At 43.2% G+C, this 21,380-nt stretch overlaps 1 protein-coding gene across 5 annotated transcripts in view; it reads right to left on the reverse strand.

Annotated features, from left to right (window-relative positions):
• The window catches only part of ltbp1 (latent transforming growth factor beta binding protein 1), a 371,964-nt gene that overhangs the window by 102,700 nt on the left and 247,884 nt on the right, over nt 1-21,380 (reverse strand). For all 5 annotated transcript variants that reach the window (XM_060831324.1, XM_060831322.1, XM_060831326.1 and 2 more), the window contains one exon: nt 18,032-18,154. In XM_060831324.1, the coding sequence (XP_060687307.1) occupies nt 18,032-18,154 (123 nt within the window). The remainder of the gene's footprint in view (nt 1-18,031; nt 18,155-21,380) is intronic.

The following is a 21,380-nucleotide window of genomic DNA, read 5'->3' on the forward strand; positions in this document are numbered from 1 at the left end:
AGGAAACAGAGCAGGGGCGAACAGTTATTTCACAGACTGAGTGATGGTATTCACTGGGGTTCCTAGGGGTTTGTACTAGGACTTTGATTTTCTTGACCAACATCAATCATGGATATACAGGGCACAACTTCAAGATTTGAAGATGACACAAAATTTGGAAGTTTCTGTAAAGGCAATCCTGATAGACTTCAACAGGACGTAGACAGGCTGGTGGAATGTGAACATCTGGCAATTGAAATTTAAAGCAGAGGAATGTGAAGTGGTCTGAAGAATGCAGAAGGGCAAGATGAAACCGTGGATATAATTCTAGAACAGAAGGACCTGAGCTCTATCTGCACAAACTGTGGAAGGCAGTAAGAGAGGTCAAGAAGATGGTTTGAAATGCATATGGGATCTGAGCTTTGTAAAGAGTACAGGGGAACGTTGAATATCTGAACAAGATGGGCGGGCACTATTTTGTTCAGATAATTGATTATTCAATTAATCAATTCAATGCCTTTCCTCTGGGACTCCGAGTTTTCTATTAAGCCTGCTCCCTGTTCAGTCGAGGCAGTATTGCACCACACACAAGCCTCTTCCCATCCCCCAACCCCATCCAAAACCACTCCCCGCTCGCCCGCCAACACCTTCCATCACTGCCCCCTGCCCACTCCCAATCCCGTCCGCCTCCCCCACCCCCCCCCCCCCCCCCCCCCCCCGCGTGCTCCATTCGCCCACACCCTCACCCCCACACACCCCAGCCAGACTGGACACCACAACAAGACTGCTGCTGCTACTGCATTTTTGGGGTGTGAGTCTCCAAACAGTACAGTACACACACACACACACACACACACCTTTTTACTGCAACTTTTTGACAGGTTCCATCTCTGCCCTGTACAAGACAATGCTGGAGAAATTATCTGGGGAAGTGGGGTTTAGGGTACACCTTTGTGTAGAACTCCAGGGAAGTGTGGGGAGAGAGAGGGGGTGGGAGGTGTGTCATTTAGAGATGGTACTGCACTCCCATCAGTCCAGGACTGTTTTCGGCAACACTTTTAATCACTGTAAACGAAAGATACGATCAGTGTTGGACAAATGTCTTTGATGTAATGTTTCTGTTGAGACCTCGAGATCTCCTTCAGATAATCCAATTTTCGGATAATTCGTATTCGGATAATCGAGATTCCTCTGTATAGAGTATGAAAGCATGCAGGTTATGATGAATTTTTGCAAAACTCTAGTTTAGTCTCAAATGGACTATTGTATTCAACTTTGGCCACCACACTTAAGGAAAGAGATAAGGACTTGTAGAAAGAGTACAGAAAGGATTTACAGGAACGGTTCGAGGGTTGAGGGACTTCAGTTACAATGACAGATTGGAGAAGTAGGGAGTTGGTCTCCATCCAAGAAGAGAGATTAGGAGAATGGGCCTAGACAGGAAAGACAGGGAGAAACTGTTCCCATTGGACCAAAATCTCAACAGCCGGACAGTACCAAATTCAGGTAAACGGCAGAAAACCAACAGCGATAGGCTGAAAAATCAGTTTTACAAGGTGAATAGTTAGAACCTGGAATGCACTGCCTGTGAGTGAGGTGATGGTGTATGTGCATCGTGCCTTTGAGAAAGCTTGCTGTTAAGGATGCCATGTGCTATGTGTACACAACTTTGTGACTCTGCGTGATGTGGTCAACCATGTTGGAAAACATGGTGCTGATGCAGCCTCCCCCTCCTGAACAATCAGTGAGCTGGTTCATTTCCAGGAGATGCACATGATTGACAGGTTTAAGTTGTGCTGACATTTATATACAGAGGAACTTCAATTATCCGATCAACATGAGTGGGCAGTATTGTGTTCGAATAATCAGATGTTTGGATAATCGAATGCTGGATAACACAGTTTAGCCAAGCAGAGGGACCTTGCGATCTTGTTTGGATAATCTGAAATTCGGATAATCAAGGTTCCTCTGTATAGAATCATAGAGATGTACAGCACAGAAACAGACCCTTTGGTCCAACTCATCCATGCCAACCAGATATCCTATATAAATCTAGTTCCATTTGCCAGCATTTGGCCCATATCCATCTAAACCCTTCCTATTCATATATCAATCCAGATGCCTTTTAAACACAGTCAATTGTACCAGCCTCCACCACTTCCTCTGCAGCTCATTCCATACACGCACCACCCTTTGCGTTAAAAAGTTGCCCCTTCAGTCCCTTTTACATCTTTCCCCTCTCACCTTAAACCTATGCCCTCTAATTTTGGACTCTTCCCCCTCAACACCTTTGTTACAGTGACAGACTATATTGAAAACACAGTTTGGTGGTAAGCAAACAAATCTTTAGTGAGGAGTCAGTTTCAGTCACTCAAGAAAGGTAAGTGATCGGAGTATGTGTCACATTGATAACAGTCAAGGCAATATGAAAGGCATATTGTCAGGATGCCCACACCGTTCCTTTGTTTACATTGAGACATAGCAGGTCTTGGAACAGATTTTAAAAATGCTGTTTAAACAGCATTCAGAGTTTTGGTGTCTGCACTCAGGTCTGTCCAGTACAGAAAAGCAAGTCAGTAAGATTTGCGTAGCAAATGGGAACAGAGGTATGCACACACTTAACATGTCAGGATTACCAGCTAAAAACCTAAAAGATCCCCAAAGGACACTGACTACACTGGAAAGACTTTTAAATCTAGAGTCTGATTAAAATTTTAGATTGGTGTGACTAGAATTCCTGCCACTTAGACATAACCCGTAAACCGCTTCCTGTGCAGATGCGGAGAAAAAGACTCAGTTTGTGATATTTCAAATGGAAAGCTAGTAAACACAATGATCACATTCACCCCAAAGGACGTTCGCTCAACAAACCAAACACGTATCACATCAAAGAGCTACAGAAGGATGGGCATAAGCACGAAGCCATCCTTGCAGGTTGATAAAGCTGACAGATCCTAAGACAAACTCAATAGTTGAAGTAATCACTAGAACACTCAAACATACCATGAAATGTGGAAGGTTTGGTCTTCTGTATGCACCAAGGAAATACCCAGTAGTCAATCTATTTTGCAAGAAAAGCCCAGTGGCAGAGACAGTGCACAACAGTAAAGGTTGTTGCAGCTATGAAAAGCCATGCACATGCCCAATCAAACCAAGCACTCGGAGTACCTTCAAACTACAATAAAGACCATCGGCTAATCCACCAGAACATACATATGAAGCGATCAACAAACCAGAACCTGACGATATACAATGAGACAATGAATTGTGAACACTGTCAATCTCATAGAAAACTTTAAAGTCATCGCACCATCTCGAGTTTCAGTAAAAATCCTCAGAAAACAGACAACTATTCGCTACTGGCTAGGACTGACATAGGAGTAAGTGCCAATACACTACCCCTGTGAATGCTATAAAATATGTAGCGGAGACATTTGATGAAGCCTGTGAATGTAAAACATCCATCATAAAACACTGCTGGAGTGCAATTACAATCTGCCTGCCTGGACATCACCGATGTTTGATGCTAGACACTGCTACCCAATTAGGTGTGCCAACACGTTGTGACCTTACACTGGATCCAATCCATTGAACCTATCAAATATCTAAACGTCAACAGAAACTGCAGCATGCTATTGAAGAAACACTTGCAGAGCTTAAAAATCAAAAAAGGTAGAAAGGCCTCACTCTCTACCGAGTCAGGGCAGCTAAACCCTCACTTCTCTGCTATAGCAGCAGGAGGAAAAGGCCGAACCACAGGCTCAGTGTAAATCCAAACTTGAGAATACCATCTCTAAGGTGAAGAAGTCTTTAGGGCATACCATTGTGTATCTGCCAAAGAGGAACGAAGATCTGGAAGAGCTAGAAAGGCAGCAGGGTGAACAGCCCTGGATCACCAATCCTATGTGATACTTTTTAAACAATCAGGATATTGCTGACAGGGTCAACATTTATTACCCATCCTAACAGGATGGAGTGGCTCACTCAGCTATTTCAGAGGGCAGTTAAGATTCAACTACATTGCTGTGCCTCTGGAATCATGGATAGGCCAGGGATGGCAGATCTCTTCCCTTACATTAATGCACCAAATGGGAATATATAACAATTGACTAACGTTTAATTCCAGACTCTTAGTTAGTTAGTTAGTCAAATTTCACTATTTGCCATGATGGGATTTGAACCCACTTCCTCAGAATATTAGACATGAACGATGGATGACTAGTCCAGAGACACTCTCACTGCACCACCACCTCCCTCCTGGGATTGCTGATTTCCAGGACGACCTACAGCAACTCACATATAAATGAGATCAGGCTCAGCAGGAGCAAACAGGGTGGCACGGTGGCACAGTGGTTAGCACTGCTGCCTCACAGCGCCAGAGACTCGGGTTCAATTCCCGCCTCAGGCGACTCTCTGTGTGGAGTTTGCACGTTCTCCTCGTGTCTGTGTGCGTTTCCTCCGGGTGCTCCGGTTTCCTCCCACCGTCCAAAAATGTGCAGGTTAGGTGAATTGGCCATGCTAAATTGCCCGTAGTGTTAGATAAGGGGTAAATGTAGGAGTATGGGTCTGGGTGGGATGCACTTCGGCGGGTCGGTGTGGACTTGTTTGGGCAGAAGGGCCTGTTTCCACACTATAAGTAATCTAAAAATCACAGAAGCATCAGCTTGATCTCAAAGCAATGCTGGCGAAGATACAGGGGCAGCAAAACTACAGATGGAGCACAGTGCACATAATAAGGAAGTACAAATCACTCAGGAGCCAATCCTTTCAAAAATATCTAACAACAATACTTCTCAAGTGGATACCTCAATAGCAGAAAATCAAACCACCAGTGAAGTAGCAAGTGTAAGAGACCCAGGCTTCAAAGGAAACAAAATGAAGAGAAGGGAAGAAGCTGGAGAGTTATAAGAATAGGTTATAAAGACGAAGGAAAATTCACTAACAGAAGCCTAATACTTTGACCAAATTCAGAGTATCTGGCAGTAAAACCGGAAATTTCAAAGTGAGCTAGAAGCTGTTAGAGAACAAAACAGTAAATATCATTAAGTCTTGAACCACTCAAAACATAACCAGATCAGTCAGTGGGTGACCGAATGCAGAGCAATAGCGCGTAAGGAAAAGCAACTCCAATTCATGGAATAAAATTTAGCCACACAAACAACAAGAGCACTCAATATTACTTATGTCTTTGAGTCACCAAACGTACCATTATGAGATCTGCACATATCAGCAAATTACTACTCCACCATAAATACTCACTGGCTTACCTACATCTGTAAATAGGGTATGTACCCCACACCTTTAAGTGAGGACACCCATGTGCTCTGTGTGCACATTTGACTGAGTATGGCATCTAGGTGCCCTAGTAAAACTAGAGCCAAGAGGAATCAGGCGAAGATCCCTCCATGGGTGGAGTCATATCTGGCACATAGGAAGATGGTTGTTGGAGGTAAGGCATCTCAGCTCCAGGACATCTTTGCAGCAGTTCCTCCGAGTAGTGTCCTAAGTCCAAACATCTTCAGCTGCTTCATCAATGACCTTTCCCTTGCTCATAAGGTCAGAAGTGAGAATGTTTGCTGACAATTGCACAATGTTCATCACCATTCACAACTCCTCAGATACTGGTGCAGTCCACATTCAAATGCAGAAAGACCTGGACAACATCCAGCCTTGGGCTGAGAAGTGGCAAGTAACATTTGTGTCACACAAAGGCAGGCAATCAGCACCTCCAATAAGAGACAAACTAACCTTCAATGGCATTGTCGTCACTGAATCTTCTACTGTCAATATCCTCAGAGTTACCATTGACCAGAAACTCATTGGACTCACCACATAAACAAAGTGGCTCCAAGAGCAGGTCAGAGATTAGGAATACTGTCGCGGGTAACTCACCTCTTGATTCCCCAAAGCCAGCTCACCATCCATAAGGCACAAGGGAGGAGTGTTATTGAATATTCCCCACGTGCCTGGATGAGTGCAGTCCCAACAACACTCAAAAAGTTCAACGCCATCTAGGATTAAGCAACACATTTGATTGGCATCACATAGACAGATATCCACTCTCTACCACTGACACACTTAATCAGCAGCGTGTACCATCTATAAGATGCAGTAGACACATGGGAACACCACCTCTTGCAAGTTCCCCTTCAAGAAACTCACCAAACTGACTTGGAAATAATTTGCCATTCCAAAGTCCTGGAAATACCTCCTTAACTGTATTGTGGGTCTAACGACAGCACATGGACTGCCGTGATTCAAGAAGGCAGCTCACCATCACCTTCTCAAGGACAACTAGAGACAGGTAATAAATGTTGGCTCAGCCAGCGACACCCGCATCTCATGAATGAATGAACAAGAATGATATAATTTCGTCTTGCAACCATCCTGCTGTGCGTTTGCATGCTGCATACATAGTGGGACTGTTGTAATATCTGCTTCATAACTTGTAATATGTTGTACTGTTTCAAATAACTATATCATAGAATTAATCAATCCCTGACAAGGAACTTAATTTAAATCATGCTATGCCTGATTCAAAGTCACTTTTGTGTAAAACTACTGCTGTTCACAGTGATATCCCAAAGAGAACAGATTAAATCTTTAAAAGTGCCTATTTTAATGTGCAGCCAGCGATGGACTTCTAAGGTAAAGCTCAAGACATAGAATCAAACAGAAAGAAGAGATCTTTCAGGCCAACACATCTGCACTGACTAAACTACTCTTAATCTACACCGGTCTCATTGCCCCATAGCCTTGAATATTATGACATTTCAATGCTCATCCAAGTCCTTGTTGAAGGTTGTAAGTTTTCCTGCTTGAACTACCCTCCCAGGCAGAGCATCCCAGATCCTCATCACCATCAGTTTTCCTCAATTCTCCTCCAAACCTCTTTCCCTCCATCTTAAAATGATCCTAGACCTTTCAACAAAGGGAAACAGTTGCTTCCCATCCAACCTCAGAACTTTATGCATCTCAATCGGGTCTGGTCTCACAGTCTTCTCTCTTCCAAACCACTTAACACAATGAGTGAACGTTAATTAATTATCATTCAACTCCATTCTGATTTCTGAGCAATAATGCAGTGAGCTGAAATTCAAATGAGGATACCAATCAGTCCACAATTCTCGCAGCAGCACTACAATACTGTGATTATTCAAACAAAAAAAACCCTTGTACAAAGTGAGGGAGAAACAGTGACCAAAGTACTGACTGAAATCTATTTCCCACAGAATTGGATCAGAGCAGTGCTGAGCCTTTGCTCTGCTATGTCTGTACATCGGAATGAGAGACCATACACGCGCAGTTGTGAAATGGTGCTGCTCACTAAGACGTTTACCCCACTCTATACAACACTGTTGGGTGATCCTGCCTTTGAATCAACTGCAATGAATCTGGAATCTGATTGGCCACAGGTAGTGAGTGTACAAGCGCCCTGAGAACATTCACACCCTCCTTCCACTCTCTGAAAGGCTGATAATATTCAGTTTCATGTTTTACTCGAGGTGTGGGTCATACATTTCTGTGATCACAATTCCTTTGACAGTTCAAAGTCTGAGGAACCTACAACGTTAGAGCTGTAGTGTCCTAAAACCAAACCAGCAGTGGAAAATTAGAGTCAGGAGGTTAGTTCAGGTTGGTCAACCATTTCCCCCGAATGATGATTGGATAGCAATTTGGATCCATTGCAGTCATAAGACATAAAAGAGTTCAGGGAAACAAATCAAACAAGACTTTCCTCAGTCCCAGTAATCGTGAGACGAATAAAGCAATGGATATTTGCATTACAGCAAAGGGGTGAGAAGCAAATCCTCTACGGGCTGAATTGACACGAAACATAGTGCAACCAGACAGACCTAAAGAGAAGCTTATTGCACTGGTAGTATCACATTTAAGAAATGTCTCATTTGCTGCCTACCATTAAAACAAGGATTATTCAACACAAAATCTCTTGTGCCATATCTGTCATTTGGAGTCTTATTCCACATTACTATAAAAACAGAAAGGCTAAACATTGATGACTTTCTGCCAGAGAAAGGCTGAGAAGCAGCTTCCAAAGGTAGTCTCATATTCCTTCAACCCCTGTTACAGACCAGACCAAACCCCTTCAAATTATATTAAGAAGAAAACCTAGACTAACATTTTTCTTATTTTAGAGGCAAGTGCTAGGTGCTGTGTTCCAGATGCAATTCAGTGGGTCTATTCTACCAATCTTGAAGCAAAACACACTTTATTCATACACTTTAGTTAAAATACAATAAAAGAAAGAAGAGATTGGAATAACTTCAATTCGATTGGAACACTTAACAGAATAATAGATTATTTGGAGATGCCGGTGTTGGACTGGGGTGTACAAGTTAAAAATCACACAACACCAGGTTATAATCCAACAGGTTTAATTGGAAGCACTAGCTTTCAGAGCACCGCTCCTTCCTCATGTGGTTGTCACCTGATGAAGGAGAGGCGCTCCTAAAATAAGTACTTCCAATTAAATAGCTTATTTAACTACTGAACAGTAACTGTTCCAATATACTAACATCCCATAAATACATCTTCGGCAAAGGCAAAATCAGTAAAATAGATTGTTTCATATGAAATTCTCGCAGTAGAAAGAGGCAACATGGTGGCTCAATGGTTAGCACTGGTGCCTCATAGTGCTGGAGACCTGGGTTCAATTCTAGCCTCGGGTAACTGTCTGTGTGGAGTTTGCACTATCTCCCTGCGACTGCATAGGTTTCCTCCAGGTCCTCTGATTTCCTCCCACAGTCCAAAGATGTGCAGGTTAGATGAGTTGGCCATGCTAAATTGCCCATAGTGTTCAGGGATGTGTAGATTAGGTGCATTAGTCAGGGGTAAATGTAGAGTAATAGGGGAATGGGTCTGGGTGGGTTACTCTTCAGAGGGTTGGTGTGGACCTGTTTGGGATTCTATTATAATTCTATTAAATACTCACAGCTTTTAGCTATAACAGAGACAGGAAAAGCAGCTTCAAGATCCCAGCAACAACTGCTATTGAAAAACTAAAAGTAAAAGTCCTGGTCCTGTGTATGCTTGACCACACCCCTTCAGGCTGCTTCTATTGTTCCAACGATGGAAAAAAAAACCCAAGACCTCACAAGCTGTTTACTTTATGGGCTTTGTAGCAGACTGCTTGTCACCTCTGTCTCAACCTTTCTTCTTTCAAAAGAAGGACCAAACACACCTCTTAAAGCTGCACTTCCTTTTCAAAAACCTCTCACCACAGGCCAGGATTGTTATAGCTCACCAACACAGACCCTCTGCAGCTTCTAAAGATCAGCCAGGCCAACAAACCATGGAGCATCTCAGACAGTCAACAGCATTTTCATAAGGTGACTGTGAGGACTGCAGATGCTGGAGATCAGAGTTGAGAGTTTGTTGCTGGAAAAGCACAGCAGGTCAGGCAGCATCTGCGGAGCAGGAAAATCGACATTTTGGGCCAGAGCCCTTCATCAGGAAACCTGATTCTGAAATCCGAAAGGAAGCGCGTAAAATCGATTTTCCTGTTCCTCGGATGCTGTCTGACATGCTGTGCATTTTCAGCAACACACTCTCAACACAAGATCCACTGACATTGTTCCATTTAAACCTATTAAAGACAGTGTCAGCCGGTTCATGTGACCTCTCCTCATTCAACCTATGTTGAATGTTGTTTCATTCATCTCAGTGGTACATTTTGTCTCTACCTACATCCAACAGCATGTCCGAGGGCACCTCATGTTTGTTCTCACACCATCTGCCAACATTGCAATCATGCCCCACATAGAGTCATAGAGAGTCACACAGACCCTTTGGTCCAACCAATCCATGCTGACCAAGTCCCAAATTAAACGAGTCCCACCTGCCTGCACTTGGCCCATATCCCTCCAAACCTTTCCTGTTCATGTACTTATTCAAACAGAACATAGAACAGTACAGCCCCTTTCGCCCTTGATGTTGTGAGACCTTTTATCCTACACTAAGATCAAACTAAACTACTTCCCTTCAATTTACTATCATCCATGTCTTTTACATGTTGTAACTGTACCTGTACCTACCACCTCTTCTGGCAGTTCACGACTCACTCTGTGTAAAGAAAGTTGCCACTCGAGCCCTTTCTAAAACCTTCTCCTCTCATTTTAAAAATATGGCCCCTAGTTTTGAACTCCCCACTCTGCAGAAAAGACCTTTGTTATTCAGCTTATCAATGGCCCTCATGATTTTATAAACCTCTATAAGGTCAAATCCTCAACCACCAAGCCAAAACATCTAAGCCTCTCCAGCCTATTCTTATAACCCTCCAGTCCTGGCAACGTCCTGGTAAATCTTTTCTGAACCTTCTCCAATTTAATTATATCCTTCCGACAGCAGGGCGACCAGAACTGGACACAATACTCCAGAAGAGGCCTCACCAACATCCTGCACAACCTCAACATGACATCCCAACTCCAACCTCAACGGTTTGAGCAATGAAGGCAAGAATGCTAAACGCCTTCTTTCACCACCTTATCTACTTATGACGCAAATTTCAAAGAACATTCCTGAGGCTCAGGAACTAGGAATGTCGACTTGATGTGTGATGGATCCCAGGCACTCACCAATTGAAAAGTCGTTACACGCCATAATCAATCTTGACATTTTTCGTGCAGTAGACATAAACTTGACAATAACACACCAACATTTCGCAGCAGCGGTCTGTCAGGAATGTAACACTGTATCATGCATTCGCTCAAGTCATGGAAGTTTGTAATAGCCTGAGCAAGGATATTACTCAGTGACACCATTGCATTCAGAGCCAGGAACACACAGCTTCTAATTATTAAGAATGCATAAGACATGAATATTACTCTGTAAAAAAAATGATTACAGTGTGGAAAACAAAAGTGACAGTGTGGGAAACAAAAATCACAGGACAGAGACTGCATTTAGAGTCATAGAGACATACAGCACAGAAACGCACTCTTTGTCAGCGCCAACCAGACATCCCAATCTGACCTCATTCCATTTACCAGCATGTGGCTTATATCCCTCTAAACCCAATCATATACCCATCCAGATGCCTTTGAAATGTTATAGTTGTACCAGCCTCCATCACTTTCCTCAGTTCGTTCCACCCTCTGCGTGAAAATATTGCTCTTCAGGTCCTTTTTAAATCTTTCCCCTTTCACCTTCAACCTATGCTCTCTGGTTTTGAACTCTCCTAACTGGGGAAAAGACCTTGACTATTCACCCTATCCAAGCACCCCCCCCACCCTATGGTTTTATAACCCTCTATAAGGTCACCCTTTAGCCTCCAATGCTCCAGGGACAAAAACTCAGCCTACTCTCCCTGTAGCTCAAACCCTCCAGTCCCGGCAACAGGCTTGTAATTTTTTTCTGAACCTGTTCAAATTTAACAACATGCTTCCTATAGAAGGACAAGCAGAATTATATGCAGTATTCCAAAAGTGGCCTCACCAATGGCCTGTACAGCCACAATATTGGCATCCCAACTCCTATACTCAATATTATGACCAATAAGACAGGTGTAGCAAAAGCCTTCCATACCATCCTGTCTACCTCTGACTCCACTTCCAAGGAAATCTGCACATGTTGCAGTTTATGAGTTACCTCTAATAACTGTAATGTATAAGCCTAAATAATAATAATAATCTTTAAGTACTGCATATATAAGATATGTATGGCTAACTACGTGTTCTGGGGGATTTGCAGCCTTAAAAATGTCACGTGAAGATACAAGTGATTCAACAGTTTTTAGAAAATCATTCCAGTGCAAGGACTGATGATGACTTCAAATTCCATTCCATTTATTTTTCTTCCAAACGTTCACTGTTGACAGGGCCTCCTAACCAAACCTTCCAGTTAACAGTCTTGGGCAGCAATGAAGTGTTATAGGGGTGAGGATGGCATCCCTACCTAAGGGAGTTACCTGAAGGGGGCAGGGGTGGGTATAGTTCAGGCCAGTAGATCCAGGAAGGCCTCCAGACTGTAACTACAAAAAACAGACCTCCTCTGGGCTTCTCAGGCTTCTGGAGCACCAGCTGCCACTGAAAGGCCTGGAAATGTGCAGCTGCAGATTGGCCCTAGGTTATATCAGTGAGCTCAGCAGAGACGGTTTTGCAGTGCAATTGTGCCATTTAAACTGTAACCTGGTTTCTCTGGGACAAGAGAACCTCCCAGGTCTGATTGAAAGGAATTTGGGCTAATGCAGCAAGTTATGTAATAAGACACCTCTGCCATTTTAACACTGCCCTCGTTCCAGCTGACCTCGTCACTCTCCCACCACATTCCAGCCGCCAGACCCCACTCTCACCCACTTGACCCTCCAGCGACACCAGAGGGTTGATGTTAATATATTGAACAGGCGAAGATTGGGTGCAAACTCTGACTTGGCACAAGGATAGTACTCACCATTCATGCAGAGGATTCAAACTCAAGTTGGATATTTGCTTTTGAATAGGGCAGACGTGATGGGCAGTTTACAGAGCTCGATGACAATGTTGAGGTTGGAATGAAGGCCAGGTGGATCTCATTGACTATGAGATCCCTGATTGGGGTGGTTAACCTGGGCCAATCAGGGAGCCCTAGCTGACAGATATAAACAGGGAATTCAGAGAGTCCTCATTCTAGGGATTGGCTCTGAGCTGGCTGGGTCAGAGACCATGTACTGTACACATGTCAATAAAGAGTGACTTGGTGGCAGGATACCAGCCTCTGTGCAGTGATTTCAGACTATGACCACAGTCTGCAGGAGTTCTGCTGGACCCTAGAACAGCATTCACCATTCAACCAGCACTATCTGGCCATTTCTCTCATTGCTGTTTGGGGGATGTTGCTGTGCACAGATTAAGCAATGTTTTACAACAGCGACAGCACTTCAAAACTGTTTATTTGGCTGGGAAGCATGAAGGGATGTATGAAAATCTCGAACGGTGCCACAGAAATGCAATTTATTTCGAATTCATTTTCTCAAAGGTCTGACAAAAGCCTATCTGGTGGAAATGACAGCTTGGCTCACAATCTTAAACGTGTGTAGAATCTTTCTTTCTTTCTGCTCCTTGTGTGACAGTGCTGAGGTGAATTCGAATCAGTGAATCTTTCACCTAGAGAGCTGTATGAGTGCTATCACAGGAACTGACAATTTTGAAATGTTAAAGATGCACAGCCAGCTAAAGGAGCAGGACATTCATTCCAAAAAATGAATTACTTTGGATTTTGTACTCAGCTACCATGTTCCTAAGATGGCGCCTTGGATGGCGACATTGTAAACTTTTCACTGTACCTCTGTGTCCCTGTACTTAAAGACACATGACAATATAACCTGTTTCTAATCCTAATTCCAAATATGGGCTTGTGTGGATTTTAACGAAATACAGGTTGTGATATAGGATCAGTCTTCAAACAACTGGGACTAAAGATAATCTGATCATTTCACAACGTGTGCCAACAAATGTTACGCTACAAAATAACATGGAAAACTCGTGTAATGCAATCACTGTAGTGATAGGAATCAGGACAGCCAGATGGACCTCACAGAATATGAGTTCCCTGATTGGGGCTGTTCATCTGGTTCAATCAGGGAGCCCTGGCTGACAGATATAAAACAGGAGTGTCAGAGGCTCTGTTCACTCTAGGAGCTGGCTCTGAGGGAGTTGGGTCAGTGTCTTGTACCATGCATGTGTAAATAAAGAATGATTTGGTAATGGTATACTGATCTTCATCGAGTTATTTCAATCATGTTTTCTGATAACACAGAGTTTGAATAGTTTAATGGCCTTGTGGTCATATCATACTGAGCAAAGTTACTGGAGGAACAACACTAAGTTTTGCTCAGTTAGTTTGTCCATCTTTATTATTTGTTTCATGCACTTTGAAGAGAGATTTCTGGCAGCTTGAAGAGACCAGGAGGTGATTGCAATTCTCATAGTCAATGGATCTCTGTCTCTCTGATAGTTCCTCAAAGCAAAGAGGATGCTTGGCATAATGTGCACCACATTGCAAGGTCCAGGACATGTGGAATTATTTAATGTGGGTAGGCTGTTATATTGCAGCTACCAGGAAGCCCTCCCATAGGTATCTTTGGAAATATCTGCAGATTGATAATGATTCTGTGTGGCCACATCATGGAATTGCTCTGACGGCCATCAAGTCCCAGAGTTTCCAGCTGCTACCCCTACTCCTCCAATGTTACGACATGCAATGAACTACAATGCGTGTTTCAGCAATCACCAGCCCGTTCCGCATTGCACAGAGAGATTGTGAGAGGTGGGGGCTGAGGGAACGCAGGACCATAAAATAGATTTTACAAACATTGCGAACATTTGGTAGGTCTATTATTCAGCTCTGTGACCACCAGTGCGGGAAATGTGACTGATTTTCAGGAAGTGAGAGAGTGGAGGTTGTGAATTAAAATGGAACATCCATATGATACGGTGAAGCCAGGGGAGATTAAGTGACAAAACAGCTCATGTTGCAAGGCCAAAGGGATTAGTACGGAGACAAGTGAAGGAATAAAACCTATATCCTGGGGGAGGTGTGTGTGCAGGCAACCCAAGAGTTACCTTCTGAAAGTGAAGGCAACAACAGGAAACAGGAGGCAAACAAAACCAGCAAAGAAAAATGTCACAGAACGAGGACAGATGTTACAGGCTAAAACTGAACTCAGAACTGAGACCAGAAAGCTGCAGAGTGTACACCCGAAAGGGGAGGTGTTCCTCGACATAGAGACATAGAGATGTACAGCACGGAAACAGACTCTTCGGTCCAACCCATCCATGCCAATCAGATATCCCAACCCAATCCCTTGCCACCTGCTAACACCTGGCCCATATCCCTCCAAACTCTTCCTATTCATACACCCATCCAGATGCCTTTTAAATGTTGCAACTGTACCAGCCTTCACCTTCCTCTGGCAATTCATTCCATATACACACCACTCTCTATGTGAAAAAGTTGGCCCTTAGGTCTCTTTTATATCTTTCCCCTCTGATCCTAAATCTATACCCTCTAGTTCTGGACTCCCCCACCTCAGGAAAAAAACTTAGTCCATTTATCCTATCCATGCCCCTCATAATTTTATAAACTTCGATAAGGTCACCCCTCTGCCTGTGATGCTCCAGGGAAAACAGCCCTAGCCTGTTCCCAACCTTTCCCTATAGCTCAAATCCTCCAAACCTGGCAACATCCTTGTAAATCATTTCTGAATCCTTTCAAGTATTGCAACATCTTTCCAATAGGAAGGAGACCAGAATTGCATGCAATATTCCAACAGTGGCCTAACCAATGTCCTGTACAGCCGCAACATGACCTCCCAACTCCTGTACTCAATACTCTGACCAATAAAGAAAGTATACCAAAAGCCTTCTTCACTATTCTATCTGCGGCTCACTTTCAAGAAGCTATGAGCCTGCACTCCAAGGCCTCTTTGTTCAGCAACACTCCTGAGGACCTTACCATTAAGTGTATATATCTTGCTAAGATTTGCTTTCCCAAAATTCAGCACCTCACATTTATCTAAATTAAACTCCATCTGCCACTTCTCAGCCCATTGGCCCATCTGGTCAAGATCCCGTTGTAAACTGAGGTAACCCTCTTCGCTGTCCACTACACCTCCAATTTTGATGTCATCTGCAAACTTACAAACTGTACCTCTTATGCTCACATACAAATCATTTATATAAATGATGAAACGTAGTGGACCCAGCACCAGCTGGTGTTGAGTTCATTTGAACACTGCAGCTATCAGAGACAGAGAGGGCAGGGTGACAACAAAATGAAGAAATAAAATGACCCCCTCCCCAATTCAACTGCTTCACATTGAACACATCTCTAGCTTTACACCGTTTTGAAGAAAGTTCAAAGTCTTGAAAGATTAGACCTGTTTTCCCCTACATAAGTGCTGATGTATATTTCCTTCTGGCTTTTGCTTTTATTTCTGATTTCTAGCATCTGCAATTTGTACGTGCAATAAAACGCATGGATTTATCAGCAGAGAGGACCAGCAGCTGACTCCATAACAAACATAAAAGGGATACATCCTTCTGTACAAACTAAATATCCAATAGCTTCTTAGAACGATTCCAGGGTTCTTACCTGGAAGACCAGACCAGCTCACAATCCCTTTCTGGGAGAGGACATAGCTTGGTTCTTATCAGGTTATTTAACTAGCTAAAGAGACAATAACGTTTCTCATTAAATATCATGCTATTTTAAACAGCAGAATAAAGTTGACATCATTTGGTCTCTAAATATAACGTATTTTTCCCTTATTATTAAATAAATCCACATTGAGCTATCTGCCTCCTTGAATTTCACGTCAAAACAGAGTTGACAAAATGTATGAGAAAAATAGAAATGACTGGAAAAGCTCAGCAGGTCCAGAAGCATCTGTGGAGAGCAATCAGATTTAGCGGTTCAGGAGCGAAAATGTTAATTCTGATTTCTCTCCAAAGATGCTGCCAGACCTGCTGAGCTTTTCCAGTCATTTCTATTTCTGTCTCTGATTTACAGGATCTGTAGTTTGTTCGATTTTTATTTGGCAAAATTTATTAATGATTAAGTTATTATTTACTGATATTTAAATAGGATTAAGATTAAAACACTGTGCTTAATATACTTGCTCACATCACCCAGTGAGAATCACAATGTTAACTCTTTCTCGCCACCAGTTTTTTTTAAGGGACCCTATTTAAAACATTGACACTTTGAAAATGTCAAAACTTTCTCGTTCTTAGCATAGTTCCTGGCCTGGGGGTAATGTCTGTGCTCAGAATTTGGAAGCAACAACCAAAGTTAACACACAGAAGGAAACCAGATTGAGCAAATTGCTAGAAGATCAAAGGTAAATAGTTTTAATGGTTAGGGAAATGGTGCTGGTGTGGGACAGTTCACTCAGAGAGTCCAAGCATTTGTGGCAATACGCACTGTTACATACAGCTTCTAGTCTGGAGCTATGCAGTGTTACAGGACAGACTCTTAACTTTCTTTCCATCAGACTGCTGGATGAGGAATCTCTCCTGCTCTTAACATTTACCATTGCCATATTGGAACATTTCACAGTTAATACTCAAAGAGTTTGGCCATCAAATACTGGAGTAGGCCTTGAATGGGGCAGCTCAGTGGTTAGCACACTACTGCCTCACAGCAGCAGGAACCCAGGTTTGATTCCACCAGGTGACTGTCTGTGTGGAGTTTGGACACTCTCCCTGTGTCTGTGTGGCTTTCCTCCGGGAGCACTGGTTTTCTACTCCAGTCCAAAGATGTGCACGTTAGATGCACTAGCCATGCTAAATTGCCCATAGTGTCCAGGGATATGAAGGTTAGCCATTGGAAATGCAGAGTTACAGGGATTGAGATGGTTCTGAGGGGGTGAGTGGGATGCTCTTCGGAGGGCCAGTGTGGACTCGATGGGCCGAATGGCCCACTTCCACACTGTAGAGATTTTATGAAGTGAGAGCTTCACTGACACTGCCTACTGCGCTCCAACGAGAACATTTTCTCATTCATTTCCTGTGCACAGGGAACTCAGATAGATTCTTGGGCAATAAGAGCTTTGATAAGAGGATGTAAAGCTCTACCTTTTGCTGCTAAACCAAGGGTGTCACATCTCTGGAGGTCAATGGGCAGTGTGGATAGTGGGTGGTGAAGGGACACACTGTTCAGTGGAGATGCCAGGCAAAGGTAGGTTCATCCAGAAAACTAGCTTGAAGGAAGACTGGCAAACACAGATGGCACCCATCGAAAAACTCACTTTCAAGGAATGATATGGTGGGACAGAGATAGAGAGAAAGAGAGGAAACAGTAGTAACTGTGAATACAATGGCAGGGATGGACATGATTAAAAGTGGCACTGGCTGCTTGTATCCTCACAGACCTCTCGACTACATGTCATTAATGAGCAAACTGTAAACTACACTGACGTGAGCTATGTTGTGGAAATAGTTGATCTGATGTATTAGTTTTATTTTTTAAGAAACAGGAATTGTGATTTACTGCCATTTTTGTAACAGTAATTTCATCAATCCATTTCCCTCACAAAAAATAAATCAGAAGTTACCAGCACATGCTTCACCAGTAGGGTTCAAACGATAGCCTCTGGCACATTCACATCTATAGGAGCCGTCGGTGTTGACACAAGATCCATCATGGCATTTGGTGCCATCTGCGCATTCGTCAACATCTGAAAAATATGCACATTTCAGTCTAATTAGATCACACAGAATACTCAAATCACCAGCAAAAGGGAGATCTGTCTAAACTGCTACCCATGTGCACAGAGAGGGAGGGAGGAGTAGAGGGAAGGAGAACGAGAGGGACAGAGGAAGGTGAAAGGGAGGGACAGAGGAGAAAGGAGACAGAGATTGGGCTACCGAGGAGAGACAGTTTAGAGAACAGCATGGTGGTGAAAGAAGTGGAACGTGGAGGTGAGTGAAGGGCAAGGACAGACTCATTTGTAAAGAATAATTTATAATAGTTCTCAGAAAACTAATAGAGTCCTAGAGATGTACAACATGGAAACAGACCCTTCAGTCCAACCCGTCCATGCTGACTAGATATCCCAACCCAATCTAGACCCACCTGCCAGCACCCGACCCATATCCCTCCAAACCCTTCCTATTCACATACCCATCCAAATGCCTCTTAAATGTTGCAATTGTACCAGCCTCCACATCCTCTGGCAGCTCATTCCATACATATACCACCCTCTGTGTGAAAAAGTTGCCCCATAGGTTTCTTTTATATCTTTCCCTTCTCACCCTAAACCTATGCCCTCTAGTTCTGGACTCCCTGACCCCAGGGAAAAGACTTTGCCTATTACCCTATCTGTGCCCCTCATAATTTTGTAAACCTCTATAACATCACCCCTCAGCCTCTGACGGTCCAGGAAAAACAGCCCCAGCCTGTTCCCAATCTCTCCCTATAGTTCAAATCCTCCGACCCTGGCAACATCCTTGTAAATCATTTCTGAACACTTTCACGTTTCACAACACCTTTCCAATACGAAGGAGACCAGAATTCCAACAGTGGCCTAACCAATGTCCTGTACAGCCGCAACATGACCTCCCAACTCCTGTACTCAATACTCTGACCGATAAAGAAAAGTATACCAAACGCCTTCTTCACTATCCTATCTACCTGCGACTCCACTTTCAAGGAGCTATGAACCTGCACTCCAAGGTCTCTTTGTTCAGCAACACTCCCTAAGGACCTTACCATTAACTGTATAAGTCCTGCTAAGATTTGCTTTCCCAAAATGCAGCACTTCTCATTTATCTGAATTAAACTCCATCTGCCACTTCTCAGCCCATTGGCCCATCTGGTCAAGATCCTGTTGTAATCTGAGGTAACCCTCTTCGCTGTCCACTACACCTCCAATTTTGATGTCATCTGCAAACTTACTAACTGTACCTCTTATGCTCGCATCCAAATCATTTATGTAAATGACAAAAAGTAGAGGACCATAATGATTGAACACTTTAAATATTACTTGAGTAATTACTCTCTCCTTCTCCATTGCCTTCCCACCCTGAAGGAAAGAGGTAAAGCTCATTCTTAATGTGTATACATCGGAGGCAATTTCAGGAAGGTTCCTTTGGATGATTCTTCAGATGAAGGGTTGCCTTTAAAGGAAACGTGAAGCAGGTTCAGCCTATTCCATTCGAATTTAGAGGTGTCTTATTGAAACATACAATATCCTGAAGAAATTCTCATGATGTTGTGGTACTGTCCCTATTCTGAGCTAGAAGGCCCATTTGCTCCAGAAATGTTCGAACTGAAAAGGTTGATTACCCAAAAAAAGTCTAAGATTCTGAAAGGAGATATAGAGAGGCTGCTTCCTGGTGTGGGGGAAATCTATAACTTTCAACATGAGGGTTCAATTCAGAGGTGAGGTGGACTTCCTGCTTTTAGCAGGAATGCCCTGTTCCAGACAGTTGAGGAGGAGAAGTCATGCAAGTTAAATTAATGCCAAGGAAGATGGCATGAGTCAAGGGTTCTGGATTACAAATAGAAAACTGGAATTGGGGCCAAGATCAGATCAACCATTCATGATCTTATTGATTGGCAGAGCCGCCTCAAGGGGTCATATGGCTAGGAATTGCTTCTATTCCTTAAGTTTGTCTCTGACTAAAACAGTCTGCGAAAAACAGCCTCATTCAAAATTTCTCATTATTAACGATTGTGCCTTACTGTGGCTACTTCAGTCTCAGCTTGCTCACTAACCATAGAATCCCAACAGTGTGGATAGAGACCATTCAGCCCATCGAGTCTACGCCAACCCTCCAAAGACCATCCCACCTACTCCCTTCACCCAATCTCTTAACCCCACATTCACCACAGCTAATACACATAGACTACACATCTCACCCATCCAATCCCTGAACCCCACATTCATCATGGCTAATACACATAGATTACACATCCCACTCACTCCAGGGCAATTTAGCATGGAACATCCACCCTAGCCTGCACATTGTCAGACTGTGGGAGGAAACCGGAGCACCAGGAGGAAATCCACGCAGACACAGGAAGGACGTGTAAACTCCACACAGACAGTCACCTGAGGCTGGAATCGAACTGGGGTCCCTGGTGCAGTGAAGCAGCACTATCAACCACTGAGCCGCCGTGCTACACCATTACCCCAAGTCACAAGGCACACTTCAGTAACATCTCAACCTCTCTCTCACTTGCGAGCTACAAACATTTGGCAAAAGTAGGATTACAGGTTTCAAATTGCCACATGTGGATTATGATTAATAACTCTATTCAACTCAGGCATTGTAGGGTTTAGCAGGTTTTGATCTTTAGATAATGATCACGGGACTGATTTAGTGCCAAACACTCTTACAATGATGCTATTACTGTGCTACGCTCCAGTGAGATTGCACTCCATTTTTTTTCACTAAGGCCTCAAAGTACCAGGTACAAAGCCTTAAATCTTATACTCAGGACTAATTAAAAGCTTTGTTTTCTTTCTGAAGCAATAACTATCACTCATTCTATTCCACCCAAGGCAGTTTTCAGTCAGATGAACGCACATGAGAAGAAGAGAGAGAATCTGTCTAACATAAGCCGAATAAAGCATGGGATGAGATGTGCAGGTATCCATTGCAAGTTTATGGAAATTGTAGCAGAGTCTGCTGGGCCTTTTAATTCACCAGGCTGGAAAATTTCTCCTGCTACATCAAATTAGCACTAAAAGGAAAAAAGAAGCCAGGAATTGCCTGTAATAGAAAAAAAATACAATTGGAAGCAAAATGCATTTGATTCTCGATTGTACGAGTCAATGTTTACTAAGTACTGAGCTGAAAACTCCTGTAAAAGTCAAATAGTGTTCACAAACACCTGAGAGGGCAAATGTTCCACTCCCAAATATTCTCCCTTGTCTAGACAAGGCAACTCTTGGA

The sequence above is a fragment of the Hemiscyllium ocellatum genome, chromosome 10 (genome assembly GCF_020745735.1).
Source record: "Hemiscyllium ocellatum isolate sHemOce1 chromosome 10, sHemOce1.pat.X.cur, whole genome shotgun sequence".
Lineage (NCBI taxonomy): Eukaryota > Metazoa > Chordata > Chondrichthyes > Orectolobiformes > Hemiscylliidae > Hemiscyllium > Hemiscyllium ocellatum.